This window comes from Apus apus, chromosome 3 (assembly GCF_020740795.1).
Source record: "Apus apus isolate bApuApu2 chromosome 3, bApuApu2.pri.cur, whole genome shotgun sequence".
Taxonomy (NCBI): Eukaryota; Metazoa; Chordata; class Aves; order Apodiformes; family Apodidae; genus Apus; species Apus apus.
This window is the reverse complement of record NC_067284.1, coordinates 92,773,779-92,789,197: the sequence shown is the minus strand read 5'-3', so window position 1 is coordinate 92,789,197 and position 15,419 is coordinate 92,773,779. Positions and strand designations below refer to the sequence as shown.

Here is a 15,419-nt window from a genome sequence, read left to right as displayed (position 1 = left end):
AATACTTTAAAAATGTATCTAGTCAAAAGGACTTTGTCCTTGCCCCATACATGTATTATATACAAATTCCTTCAAAACCTCAACTGATGTGAAATGATTTCTAGTTGTCAATGATTTCCACACTGTGTTTTTTTAATACTAGATTTCCGTATCTCCTAAAGTTGCAGCTCACATCAAAACCTAGCAGAAGCCCACAGCACCTTTGAACAGCATGGGGATGTGTCTCAGCAGACTGTTTCTGAAAGTAACCTTAACAACTCTTACATTGCTAAAAATATTATAAATAATATAACTATAGTCAAACAACACATACTGATAAATGCTGTATACAGACTGAAAATAAGCCCACAAATACCCCCCAAGCATATATAGCTAGAATTATAATGTAATGCTTGAGAGTTCTTGTAAAATTGCCCAGCTAACCTTATGTTCAAAATACATTTAATTAAACTGATGGAAAAATAATTCTCTGATATACATTTATTTCAATTTTAGGTGTAGTTTTTTCCAGGGTCTTCCAGGAAATTTTCTTAGTTTTTGCAGTTTTCATCTAGTCTAAAAGGCTATGGAAATGCCCTTGTTTTAATGAGGGAGACACTGACACACAGCAATATTATGTAACATGCTTGCTGTATCCTCACTGACAAAAACACCCATTCTAAAATGACTGATGCCACTGCAATAACTTTCCCTCATCTAACTTACCCCTCTTTCAGCTGGAGATAAGCTGAACAAGTACAAATCACCCTGCATACACATAAATCATGTCCATTCTAGGGTTCTGTGTTCGTGTAGTTCCACACTAGCAGCTACACAACCATTGTAAACCAGGCTTCAGATTTGCCTATAAATCTGGTCTAGTAGAATGAAATAGATGAAAGCATTTGGTCCTAACAGCCTCAAAGAAAACAGGAAAATCCAAAAGGCTGAAAAGGAAGGGAGTACTACGAATTTTTGTCCGTGAGAAGAATGGCTTTATGGTGTGCCAAAGGAACAAAACAGAGCTTCATGTTACAACAGTATTTTTGGCTTCATAAACTTTTATCTCATAACTGCTAATGAAAATTCTGTTCCATTTTATTCTGGGGATAACAAAAAAAAAAAATTCCCTCACCAATCTGCACCTTTTTCCAAAGAAATTCCACAACAAATCTGAAGCAGTAGGGCCAAAACCTCAGGTTCAAAGGATGCAAAGAATAATTTTAAATTGCAAAGACAGGGATTCCACTGCATATTTATTTTGTGGGTACATTTAACAAGATTCTTCTGCCAATATTCCCATAACTTGTCTTGTTACACTCGGCTTTCAAAAGTACTATGTGACTTCCTAAAACACTATAATATATAGACATAAAATTGTTACATCACAGAAAATAAATTAAAAATTATCAAGCTGGAAGCATCCACCTTTGTCAGATAACAAAAAATCCAAGCAAACTTCTTCTCAAAAGAAAAGTGAAATCTAAAAGGAGATAAAGCCTTCAAAATATCTTGGATCTGGAAGATACCAGTATTTTGAGAAATGTACAAGACATGTCTGCAAAATCTCCTTAAATGGGGGGGTTCAAAAAGTCAGTTGGTGCTTTTCTATGTTATCATTATGCTCAAATGTAGAGTAATGGTATAAATATTTAACGTTGGACTCTTATCAATTTTCAGCAAAGTTTGTGATCCTTGCACTAAATACACACTGAGTGCTCTGAGTCATTCTGCTGGCCTTGAACAGAAATATGGGTAATCACAGCTACAAAACCCTTTGCTGACATAAATTTTCTTCAGGGCAGAGACTGGACCTGAAGGTGAAGATGGTGATTGTCTTACCACATTAAGAGGGAACACTGTGCTGGATATGGTATTGTTAGCAGCTTGTCATTACGGAAGCAAACATCAGTAACACTGTAGCTGAGATTCCGTCAGCATTTCCATTATAAATTCTCAGCTGAAAAAGATGATACGCTTTCCACTCATTAACTGAGTTTAAAAGGGCATGAAGAGATTCCTCCTGCCTCCTTTTTTTTCTTTTTTTTTTTTCTTTATTTTTTTTTTTTAACGCACAGAAGTAGAAGATTAGTAAAATGGGAATCAATCTATCTTGTTACAGAAAATTACAGAAAGAGAATGTCCAGCCTACCTTCTGGCAATGTGGATAAAGTAATCATATTCTGTACAGAAAATGTTATGATTTATATAGGTTCAGCCACAGGGCTCATGACAAATCAGCACTCTCATTAGTGATTTTCACACTATAAAAGCTGAAAAATGATCAATCTGAAGACAGAAAAGATCCTACTAAATATGTTTGCACATTTTGACATCTAATTACCAGTCTGTTTTCTACGTTCAAAGTCCAGATACATTTATAAGATGTCATTTTCCAATTTATTTTCTTTGTGCCTGTACACTAGCTCACTTTACAGCCAGTAAACAAGTAAAACATCTAGTAGCAGAACATATACGTGTTTGCTACCATAACACAGTCATACCTAACATACATGGATTTATATCCTTTATTTAGTGGCCTGAACCAAAATGACTCACTTTACATTAAGGGAGCACTAAGAAAAAGCTTGCAAAGAACCAAAACACTTATTCATTAATTATTAATTCACTATTTGCATATGGTGACAGATTATATCTATTATAGGCATTTTCTCCCATATACCACAGCCATACATATCAGACAGGACTGATGCAATCATCCTGCTTAATGCAAGACAATTTTTCAAAAACCCTTAAATGCCTTTGGAGCCTGTGATATATTTTTGATCACGTCGGGATGAGATATTTAGGGATATTCCAGCAGAAAACTATCACTAGTTTACTTTGCCTCTTAATCTTATCTGGAGATTTAAAGTAGGATTAATTTCATTTAGTTTGGATTTCTGCAGTGATGATGTCTACAGTTGCACTGGTTGTTCAGACTCCTTTTATAACTAACAGGAGAGACAGGCTGCAATTCCTCTTTTCCCTTTTGGATTTGTACATCAGAACAAGAACAACTGAACCCTAGAGAGCCCTGGCCTCTCTTTACAGACAAAAGAATTTGCTAGATATGGACACATGAAATTAAGTAACTACCACAATAGGTAGTTTCAATAATTTTGAACCTGTCACCTGGCCTAAGCTATTTTTGAAACCAAGGATTGGGTACCTAAATATCTTAGACTATGAACTACATCACACAAATTAGCTCTTCAAAAATTCAATATCTAACCTAAACAACTCGTAAGGGCTCCAAATGTATTGAATAGAGAAGAGACAAGATCCCAAGGAGAGAATTTATCCTAACTTATATGTCATGTCTAAGACAGGTAGGATATGGAAGTGCTACAGCTGCATCTAAGAAAACCAACTCAGGCTACACATCTAACACATAAAGAGCTGTCATTAAAAGATGAAACTAACTCTTCTGTATATTTAAAATGTTTAACAATATCTATTACTCAGTTATTATCAATGTAACTGCTATTTAGCAGTGCACTTACGTGTAAAACAGTTCTGCATGCTACGTGGAGGAAAACCACCACCAATATTTTTTGGGAAAAACCTCTTACAAAGTTTAATATCTGGGGAACTTGACAGAACTGGCATACATGTAGCTGACTTCAATTCCTGGCGGCAGCAAAGCCTTCCTGCGGTTTTCACGTAAGTCACCTAATCTGTGCTTCTCATCAGTTCCCCGTTTGTAAAGAGGGAGAACGGTACTTGCTGATTTCACTGTAATGTTAAAAGGCAGAACGCATTAATAGTCATGAGGACATCAAATACTATGGTAATGGGGAACATAAAATTACACAGAAATCACCAGCCATCTACTGGTGCTAGAAATGAGCTTTTGAGAAAAGCATGTCAGGCATTTATATGCTAGTGCAATAAGGTTCTCAGAAATACAAGTAGGGTAAATAGCTGCCAGATACACCATAGAACCATATATTTCAATGCTTTTTCAGAAAAAAATGGTTTTAAAAATATTATTTACTTCAAAGTACTAGAGCTAAGACTGCTAAAGGTATATGAACAAGGTAGTCGTAAAACATTCTGTTTTTTCTCTGAAAACTGCATCCTGTTGTGAACTTTCCCCTCAGGTTGTGAATTGTCCCAGTCAGCCCAAATCTGTACATTTCATGGAATAAAATTTTCATTGCAAAAAATTCCAGGCTCTACTTATGGCATTTCAACCATACCATGAAGTTCTTTCATGCATTCTTTGCTTGTAAAGACATTTAGAAATTATTTTTATAAGTTACTATAAATTATAGTATGACATATACAAGGAGGCTGGATAATAGCAACTATTTATTCCCTTCTTCCCACTTTCCACAGTGGGATGGCTCCCCTTGAGTCTTAGAATGGTACCAGGTTTTCAACTAGTGGAAATTCAATCATTTGATGTTGTAAATCAAGAGTAATATAACTGAAATAATTGGGCTGACAAAGGAATAAAACAGGTTTAACTATGAATTGCAGTCTTTTCAGTTATATTAAGATTCAGACACTGAAGCAAAACTAAAATGCATCTGGATGCACAAAACTCTTGCAAAATACACTGTGTGACAACAGGGATACTTTGTCATGTTATTCAATTTGCAAGTTGTGCTTTAATATAAGAGAATCATAGAATGGTTTGGATTGGAAGGGACCTTAAAAGATAATCTATTGCAATGTCCCCTGTCAGCGCACATGTAACTTGTGCTATTTTAATTTTAGTTTTAAACTTTGGGCACAGTTTTCTTTATTCTCCCCTTTTTCCTCACACCTAAAAGCATCTGCTCAGTAGTAGCCTCACTGGGAACTTTGGGCAAAAGTTTAACAGTAGATGTAAAGCCAAAATTTCTAATCTCTGAAAGGTAATTTGATTACTTGTTTCTTTTAACTGCATGTAACAGTCTCAGAGGAAAGAAAATCTACTTTCTGGAGTTGTTGATTGCTTTTACTGCTCCTATAAATCAAATAACCATCTGTGTGTTTCAAAATTAGATTGTGGAGGCTGTTAGTCTATAATGTAGACTAAGCACTTTATTTATACGTATTATACACATGGGGAAAAAAAAAAAGTAAAAAAAAAAAAGTAGTTCCATAATGTAATTAGGCAAGTTAAAGTACGACCCCCTTAGTACACACTGGACTAGTAAAAATACTTTAAAAACTGTCATCTAAAATATAGATTAAAAAGAGATGAACTGACATGGCTCTCCATGGAACACCCTTACTTTATTCTTTCTGAGTTACTGGGGTCCTCTGCTAGCCAGTGATATGATGGGAAGTGCAAGTTCAGAGCATCAACTGCTTTTAGTTCCACAGGAGTACCACAAAGGAGACCAGAAAGAGACCCACCTTCTAGAGGGATAGAATTTGCAAGACTTTGGAGAGTCATGAAGAACTGGGTAAGACAGTCTTAAAAAAATGCTTAGATAAAAAATTAATTACTGTACCAATGCGACACAATTCATAGAAGAAATGAAACTACAGTAGAGAGGGAGAAAAATTGGAAAGACTGCAGTTTGCAGAATTATGTAAAAGAAAGAAAGAAAGCACACAGTGATGAGCATTAAAATAGAAAATAAAGAATACTGAGAGAAGAAGACACTGGAGCAGGTTTTAACAGAAATCAAACTTGAATATATGAGAGGCGACATGATGTAATGAAGAAGCAGCCTAAGCACAGTATATGGCTTGGCACAGTATCTATAGAATATCGAAGTTGGTGATCTTCCAGCAGGTATTTGTGAGATCCATCTGAATAGACTGCTGGAGATTAATATTCAGTTCTTTCCAACACATGTGGAGTTCGAATCCACATTTCTCTCTCCCCTACAAGTGACAACTGCCAAGGCTGTAATTGATGCAAGGAATTCCTTTCAGTTGATGCTGTTGCAAATTGTGCAACTGAGATTCACTGAAGTAACTACTGCCTCCCAGGAATTCCCTGTCTCAGGTCACGAGAGTGAATATATGCACATTGCATGAAAGCAGATCAAAGTCATCCAAGGGATGGAAGAAGTCCTTCTACAGTCACCTGAGACCCTGAACATGGGTTTAAATCCTCTCTCTTCCACCCAGCAATGAAAGCTGGGTGGAAGAGAATTATTCTATCTGTGTTTAGAAGCACTCAAATTGCTACAAGCATTGTTGTTACAGAAGACATGTAAAAAATGGAAATTTGGGTCCTTCACAAAATGACATATTTTTCAGTTTTGATAGGAAAAAACACCCTTTAAATTAGTTTTGGTCACAAGTTATTTTCCTCCTTTCTCACAATTTTTTATTTCAGCTGTTGAACCAAAAATAAATTACTTTTACTTGTCTAGTACACAGACAGCGAGTTAAAAAAGTAAAGATGCTCTGTCTATGACAAGAACTCAAAGAGGATAAAGTCTGATAATCTAGCAGAGACAAACCTGAACTCACAGAGATTCCAATTACTGCTGAAGTCAGGGAAGAAAGTGGTTAGGAGGCATTCAAAGCAGGTACAGCATTGTAGAAAAGAGACACATCAGTGGTCATATAAAATTGCAAGACTATGAATTTTGTTGTGTAGCTCCAGCTATAGAAAAGGCAGTGCAAAGAGGATCAGGAGTTAAATGCCATAGCTCAATTTTAGAGCGGGAGCGATGGGATGGTGATGACAAATCCAAAAGGTGAGTCAAATGAGATGTTAGACAGAAAAGTGGAAGAAACTGAGAGAGGCATGTAGATATCACTCACACTGAGTAGCAGCTGAAGCCAGAGGACTGGGTGGAGAAGCACAGAGCTGTAAGGAAGTACACTCATAAAGGTACAGATTTCAGAATATGAAAAAAAAAAAAAATAGCTTTGGTTTAGTAAAGATGAACTGGATAATTGATGAAGTACAAAACTATTCATTTTTTAAACCATATGTAAACTATCAAGGGGTACCTTCCATTTTTTCCAAGTGTAGTTATCCAAAAATCTTGACCCACAAATGCTTCAGAAGCACTTTGTTGATCATATTTGACAGTTTCCGGCACTAAACTTGGATTATTAATTTGAATTGTCACATGACATTACTTTTGCCTGAATGGTCAAATATATATGTCAGTTAGATTATGACTGACTTTACATTACAGCTCTGTAGCAAATACTTTAAAAATGAATCTAGTCAAAAGGACTTTGTCCTTGCCCCATACATGTATTATCTACAAATTCCTTCAAAACCTCAACTGATGTGAAATGATTTCTAGTTGTCAATGATTTCCACACTGTGTTTTTTTAATACTAGATTTCCGTATCTCCTAAAGTTGCAGCTCACACTAAAACCTAGCAGAAGCCCACAGCACCTTTGAACAGCACGGGGACGTGCCTCTGCAGACTTTCAAGACACGGTATTCCTTTGCACAAGTTTTCCCTGACTGGCAAGAATATGTGAAAAAAAAAAAGAGTGGCCCCCTTCACGCTTGCTCTGATTCCAGGGATATAAATGTGCACAACATTTCTAAAGTAAAAGTGAGCAGTGATATGAGTTGCAGCAGCAGCTGATAGGAGGAATCTGTTAACATTGGTCATTCTCCTGTCAAAATATCAAGAAACTGGCCAATACATTCTGCAAAGTTGTCAGAGCAGATGATACAGCTGAGAAGCGCAGCTATACATACTTAGCAGCTTCTTTTCCTACCACTGGCGTGTCATCTGCTTCATGTGTGCTGTAACCTGTTGGGGGCACTCAGGTATAGCAGCAGACTGCTCTTGCATTATTTGTTTTCCCTTCCAGCCTTCAGATGTAGCTGCTCTTCTATTAATGAATGACAGTTTTACATTTAAACAATGAAGCAAGATTTTTTTTACCTCTTTGGGGAGAAAAGGCAAATTTCTCAGAGAGCCATTAGGGAGACTCCATAACAGTTTACTGCAAGGTATCTTGCTATGTTGCTATACTGTTGTGTTTAGGTCTGAATTAAAGGGTTCTCTCTGCTATCTCTGGCACTGGCTTGTTGAGTTACCTGCCTTCCACCGTATTTGCCCATATTTACTGCATCTTTAGCATATTTCTGTAAGTAGTTTGTACTTTCTCCACTTGTAGAACTAGTTGCATTTACATCCAGGAACAGACACCCTGACAGGGCAAATGGCTAGTGCAGAAGACTAACTTTTTTATATCATGCTATTTTTCAGTAGCTCCCCAGTCAATAAATCTTTCATCCCAGTCCTAAATGTATATCAAACACCTATGAAGTGAAGCAGTTAGCACGTTGAGCTGCATCTGTTATGCTAGGGAAAAAGGATGGATTATGAATAGTGATATCGAACTGCAAGAAAATGCTCAGCAGAGCTAAGGACAGTTAGAAAGCTTCAGGTTTTACCCTTTCTGGAGCTGCATGTCCAGGAGACTCTTTTTGCCTTGTACATACTTGTGTGCAGTGGGAGAGTCTGTGACAAGGAGGTCTAAAAATAACCAAAGATAGTTTTGCAAACTTCTCTTGGTCAGAATTTCTGGCACCTTCTGAAAGGGTCAGGTTTCAAGTGGGGTAACAATCCATTGCTAAATGTATTTGTGTTGCACATTCAGACATTTATTTTGGAAGCTGTTCTTATAAGGTAAGTTGGGTATCCATAATGGGTATCATGCACCAGGGAAGGTTGTACCACACAGATTTATGACCTCTTTCCATAAAGCCTAAAAACTAAATTCCCGCTTTAAAAACTATGTAGTTGGCACCAACTAAACCTTAAAAGTTAGACTTTCCAGCTAGACTGAAATTCTCATAACGTACATTCTAGAGGGAACAGAAGACGTGAGAGATTTACATGTCCAGGAGATCACTGAGAAGTCTGGCTATTCGGACAACTGCTTTAATTATTATAGAATTCTTCTAGGAAATATCAGATTAAACAGCAACTCTTCATAAATCAAATTAAACACAAAGCCTTTTTTTTCCCAGTATTAGTTTTCCTTCAGTGCTTACTCTGAGATAAATATTTTACTTAGATAGACAGTCAGGCACAGGTTTTTGAGCAGTTTGATCCCGCAAGCTGCTCAAAACCTCTCTTAATGACATTAATGACAATTATATATTGCTAGTATTTACAGGAAACAGATACTTGATGAACAAAAGGTAGAGAACAGGGTTTTGTATTAGGAATAGTTGCTTGATTTTAACTGTATTGAAATTTGGTTGATAAGGGTGAGAAAGTTGATGAAGCAGACTTCTCTAAGGTATTTGTCTTGCTGCTGCATGGCATCTTCATTAAGTCTCTAGAGTGATACAAAGTTAACATGCTATATATTAAGAGAATGAAGACTTAGCTATCTGGCATGACTAAAATATAATTGTAAATAGGGAATCATTATTAAGGAGGTATATTTCCAGAAAGGTCCTGAAGTTATTGATTCTTGGCATTGTGCGACCTAAAATTTTTATCAATCACTTGGAAGAAAACCAAGAAGATAGAACATAAGTGATAAAGCTTGTAACATTTTGAGAAGAGGAAGTAACGAACATGTAACATGCATGGCTAAGTTCATGCTACAGAGTTATCTGAACTGTTAATAAACTGGGTTTAAGCAAACAACTTAGTTTTCAGCACAGTCACAGCAACGCTATTTTTTTAGGAACAAACTAGTACCCATAATTGCAGAACGAGATTTCTGAGATTTCTGAATGGGAAGCAGTGTGATGGATTGTGAGCTGAATCTCAGCTGTGTCCCTCCACCTCCAAGAGCATTAAGGCACCTCTTAGATGAATAAATAGAATTCAGTAGAAGGGCAGCCACTGGTTTAACTGGAACCCATAAGTTCCAGTGAGAATGACCACTTCAAACTGAAAGGTTCCTTCATTCTGTCTGAAACACACATAGCCGACAGACTGACAAACTCCCTTTTGCAGTATAAGGACTTTGCTTTAAGTCCTGTTGCAGGGGTATGGTGGCTTTTTGTGAGTTGCATTCATTTGATGAAGTGATTTTTTTTAAATTATGATGATCACCTATTGCCTTGTGAAAGGATAAAGGGAATTGGAAATGTAAAGGATCTGGACATTGGATAATGGGAGATAGGCAATGCAGGGAGCATTGTGAATTTTTTGTATTTCACTACTGAAGAGTATAATAGGATCTAATGTCTGCAAGTGATTTGTAAACAAAGACTGGATGGTTTTCTAGCAAAATACTCCAGTTTAAACAAGAATTAATCCAAGAAGTTCATGTAATGTGTATTCTAAAGGAGATCAGAACAGATTATCACAATAGTCTATTCTGCTTTTATAATCTGGCCTTAAATACATAAGCATTTTAAAAATAAATCGAGATTGGACATGAAGCAGTAACATGCCCATATTATTCTCTGACTGTTGCTTGGAGTGAAAGAAAATGTATCTTGGTTGATAATACTGAAATTGTAAGCAGTCTGAATGAAACAATGTTATATTTTTTTTTCTATTTAGTATGCATGTTAACAGAAAAAGACACACTTCAGATGTTTTTGAAGTGCAAATATATAACTAAATAAATATAAGAAATAATTAGATAGCCATGTGAATAAGGATTTTGCCTGAAATTCCTTTCTTTCTTCATTTAGATATACATATATATATATTTTTTTTTTTAACCTTGGTTTTGTGTCAACTTCTCCCTAACTGTCGAAGTCTGTTCTAACTTCAAGCAAGAGCTACTGCGGTAATCAGTAGACTCATTATAACAATACTTCTGTAGGGACAGATTATAATTGCAATATTCTTTATACTTGTGCAGGTTTATGGAATATTTCAATCCTCAAGGCAAGTATCCAAATAATCTGTTTCTGTAGCCAGTTTCAGAGAAAGGCAAACATTTATAGGTCACACTCATTTTGCAAAAAAAAAAAAATTCTATCTGCACAGTTTTATGCTGCTATCTCATGGTGATAAATTTTTCTCATCTGTTTACTTGTATTCAATACAAAGAGGAGTAATTTCATTATGAAAGTCCAAAAGCACACAAAAAATATCCAAGTCGCAAAATTACTGTATTTACCTGATTAGTGAGTCTTCCTCATCAAACTCCCCTACTCTCTTCAAGACTTCCCCTATTATCAGTTACAAATTAATAGTCTTTCTGGCTCCTTGTGATTTACATCATCCCACTTCTAAACTTCGTATATGATCAAATAATTTAATACAAATAATTTAATTTACTCTTCACTGGGTAAAAAACTGGCTGGATGGCTAGGCCCAGAGAGCTGTGATAAGTGGGGTAAAATCTAGTTGGTGGCTGGTCACAAGTGGTGTCCCTCAGGGCTCGTTTTTGAGGCCAGTTTTGTTCAACTATTTTATCAACTATGTTGCAGACAACACAAAATTGGGTGGGAGTGTTGACCTGCTAGAGGGTAGGAAAACACTGCAGAGGGACCTGGACAGGCTGGATTGGGCCAATGCAAATTGTATGAGGTTCAATAAAGCCAAGTGCTGGGTCCTGCATTTCAGTAACAACAGTCTCAGGCAATGCTACAGGTGTGGGGAAGAGTGGCTGGAAAGCTGCCCAGAGGAAAAGTACCTGGGGATTCTGGTTGGCAGCCAGATGAAAATGAGCCCGCAGTGTGCTCAAGTGGCCAAAAAGGTGAACAGCATCCTGGCCTGTATCAGGAATAGTGTGGCCAGCAGGAGTAAGGAAGTGATCCTGCCCCTGTACTCACCTCGAGTACTGTGTGCAGTTCTGGGCCACTCACTCTAAGAAGGACACTGAGGTGCTGGAGCATGTCCAGAGGAGAGCTGCCAAGCTGGTGATGAGTCTAGAGAACAAGTCATACAAGGAGTGGCTGAAGGAAATAGGGATGTTTAGTTTGGAGAAAAGGAGGCTGAGGGGAGATCTCATTGCCCTCTACAACTACCTGAAAGTAGCTGGTAGTGAGGCGGGTGTTGGCTTCTTCTCTCAAGTAAATAATGACAGGACTGGAGGAAATGGTTTGAAGTTGCAGCAGGGGAAGTTCAGATTGGATATTAGGAAGAATTTCTTTACTGAAAGAGTGGTCAGGCTCTGGAACAGGCTGTCCAGGGAGGTGGTTGAGTCACCATCCTTGGATGTATTCAAGAAATGTGTAGATGTGGGACTTCAGGGTATCCTCTAGTGGCTGAGATTGTAGGTTGGCTGTTTGTGGCTTTTTGGTTTGGTTTTGGTTTTTTGTGGGTTTTTTTGGTTGGACTCAGTGATCTCAGAGGTCCTTTCCAACCATGACCATTCCGTGATTCTCTGATTCTGTAATACTCTGTTAGTGCAAAGGTGTAAGGCTAAGTGAGAAGAACAAGGAAAGTATTAAGAATACATAAACAACCTGAAATCTGACATTTTCTAATGTCTGAAATCTTTATTAACACGATATTTAGCCTTTCTTTTTATGCTTACCACTTTCATTTCTAAAAAATAAACAGAAAAAAAATTGTCTCTCAATTAAATTATACTGCTCTGTCAGTGGATATTAGCAAGGCTGGGTTCTGCAACCCAATCTCAGAGCTCTGCTAGTGGAGCTATCAAAGTCTGCCTAATTCAGACCTGTCCCTCATACTCACAGTCTCTTCCAGGCTTAGCTGTTTCCTGATTTTTTTTCAATCTCTCCTTTTGTCCCATTCCTCCTAATCTGTTTAGCTTCACCTCCTCCTTCAGCTCATTAACTAGAGATCTTCCTTTTAATTACCAGGCTCTTTGAAAAGTTTCCATTTTTGGTCATTCCCTTTAAGTCCTCGGTCCCAGATCCTTCTCAGACCCTTATCCCTGCCATTCTGGATTCTATTCCTACCCTCCTTACCAATCAGCCCCATCTCTCCAGTATCCCCAGGCTTCATCTCATGCTGGTCTCCATTTTTAAGCTGGCTCTAATCAGTCTGTTGGCCCTATCAATCTGCATCATCATTTCTTTGATTTCCTCTTCTTACATCCTCAGTCTCACCAGATTCATGCTTCCAGTATCTCCTTTGGCCTAGTCTGTTTTCTCTCTTTTTTTCCCATTCCTGTCAGACAAACCCACTCAACACTATGCTTCATGCTGCCTTCTTGCTAAGGCAAAGCTGAGTCCCTCAGGAATTTGGCTGAAGTGGGGAGCTGATGGAGGAAAATTGGAAGTCTAGAAAAAGTACCAGCAGCCCTAACTGTAATGAAAAAATACCTATAGGAGAGTGACAGGGAAAGAAGAAGCAACAGGGTGTTCTTGACAATATAATCTGATCTAAAAGCTAAGAAACCAGACTTTGAATTAACAATTCAGGACCTGCTCCTACCCCTGCCATGACCCTCATACAACTTTCTGCAAGTCCCTTGGTGTCGGGTCCATTAAAAGATGCAGATATTCTGATGTAAAACACACTAATGCTGAGCTTTCAGGCCCTTCATCCCTAGTACCTGGAGGTCTATGTCAGGCAGTTAGGCTTTATAACCAGTACATTAGGAGATACTTCAGAGACAAAGACAACTTGAATTTCAGAAGCATTAAGCATTTGAAAATTCAACTTGTCCCTCAAATTTAAGGCCATTTGCTCAATAAATCTGTACATTAATTTAATTATTGACAAAATAATAACTATGATCATCTTGTGAATGTTGTAAAGCATACCTCACTTATGCATTTGTAAGATCTTTCTACAGAAACAGTTTTCCGAGTGCAAAGCACAGCTATGATTATCAATGAGAAACATATTTTTAGAAGAGAAAAAGGCCACAAAAAGAGATGGATAATATCATCAGTAGCTGTAAGTATCAATCCCTTAGTCAGATTATCTATCTGCTGTTTTAGAGACTGTTTACTGCTGTAGTAAAAAGCCAGAAAGCTGTGGCAGATAGCAGATGTACCAATTAATAACCTGTCAAGGCTAATGGATAGAATGAAGAAATAAAAAATCACATATATCTCCGGTGTGGTTTGTTTTCCCCACATTTCAGGTCATTGGGGGTCATGAGATAGACTCTGCCTCCCTGGAGAGAGACAAAACTGTCTCATTAGTGTCTATCTTTCATGATATTAAGATGCTGCCTTTGAGATGCTAACCCACCTGTTCTTCTCCCAGAATCCTGAAGTGATGAAGCTCTTTAATCAAAGAGTCTGGACAGCCAGCTGTTGGAAAGAAACAAAAATAGGCATTTTAGAGCTTCAGTGTCAGTGTAGTTTCAGCATAAGATACATAGATACAGAGAGGATAGAATACACAGATTACCTAAGACAAAAAAGATTAGAAAGATTAGCCATGGTTCTGCAAGCACCAGAGTGCTGATAAACACCCATCAGATAATCCTTCCACATTTCTGAGTACGCTACCAGGAACACTTAGAAAGGTTATATTCCGAATATTTTAGCCCTTTCCCCAAAGGACTAAAAACAAAAGCAAGATGAAAAGGGCAGCACTGTCTGCCAGATAACGCCAGCCCCTTAGTGTAAGCCAAAAAGGCTGTTAGAAGAGGATCTCAGATCAAAACCTTGGAGCTGGCCAAAGCTGAATTCTGATTCACACACCAGGTTTGGACTCATTTCTAAGCATAATACAAGCTTGCCCTGAGTCCCTGAAGGATTTCATAGGCTCTGCAGGCCCCACAGATCATTTTATTTTTGGCTGTCACAAATATAATACATTTCACAAACATGTAGATGTCACCCACAGGTATAATACACAAACCAGCCACACAGGCAGGGGAGCAATTTTCCAGAATTTTGTAATCAGATAAATATTCAGTTGCTATGGACCTTCACATCTGTACCAGCCAGTAAGAAAGAATGTGTCTAGCTAGATGCCATGCACTTCACTGATCTGTTCAGACTGTGATTACCTTCCTGGTGATGAAATCCAAGGCTGCTACTTACTTTTGTTCACTACTACACTCATTCTGGCAAGGGACAAAGTGCAGGCTGTGAAAGCAATCTGGGCTTTATTCTTTTTACCATAAATTGAAGAATCTGCTTGTGAACCAAGAAAACTCCTTAAAAGAAATTAAGAGCATGGTTGTCCCCAGAACAGGGAAGGAACTACATTTTTTTTCAACCTGCTTTTCTGCTAATGCAACTACAGGTAGTTACCTCTCCCCATTAATGTCTGCTATTAAAAGAATGAAAATTAATTTGGAGACAGTTGTCAGAATATCTCCATCAGCACTGTGGCTTCACTCAAAGCCAATGAGGCATGGCCAACACTCACAACTTCTGTTGCCATAGCTGTCTTGGGGATACAAAGGGAAAAGCTTTTATATTAGCAAGCAACATAACCGAAAAAGACAAAAATACAATTATACTAGTACAGGTCTTCTAGTGGTATAAATTTAAATAATTAGGGAACTGATTTTAACAATATTTGAAACAGCTTCTTGCTGGTAAATGCTTTATCTCCATTCAAAGGAGGTCCAGGTGAAGAATCACCAGCAACACAACTTCAAAAGCAAGCTCTTTTAAAGGTAGCCAAGGTTTAAGGTGGCCAAGTTTTAAGCACAGTATAAGAATTAGCTATTAACAGCTTGT

The 15,419-nt window shown here is 37.6% G+C and overlaps 1 protein-coding gene across 1 annotated transcript in view; it reads right to left on the bottom strand.

Annotated features, from left to right (window-relative positions):
* The window catches only part of PRKN (parkin RBR E3 ubiquitin protein ligase), a 705,342-nt gene that overhangs the window by 108,608 nt on the left and 581,315 nt on the right, over positions 1-15,419 (bottom strand). The window contains exon 8 of the mRNA XM_051615355.1: positions 13,969-14,030. Within this exon, the coding sequence (XP_051471315.1) occupies positions 13,969-14,030 (62 nt within the window). The remainder of the gene's footprint in view (positions 1-13,968; positions 14,031-15,419) is intronic.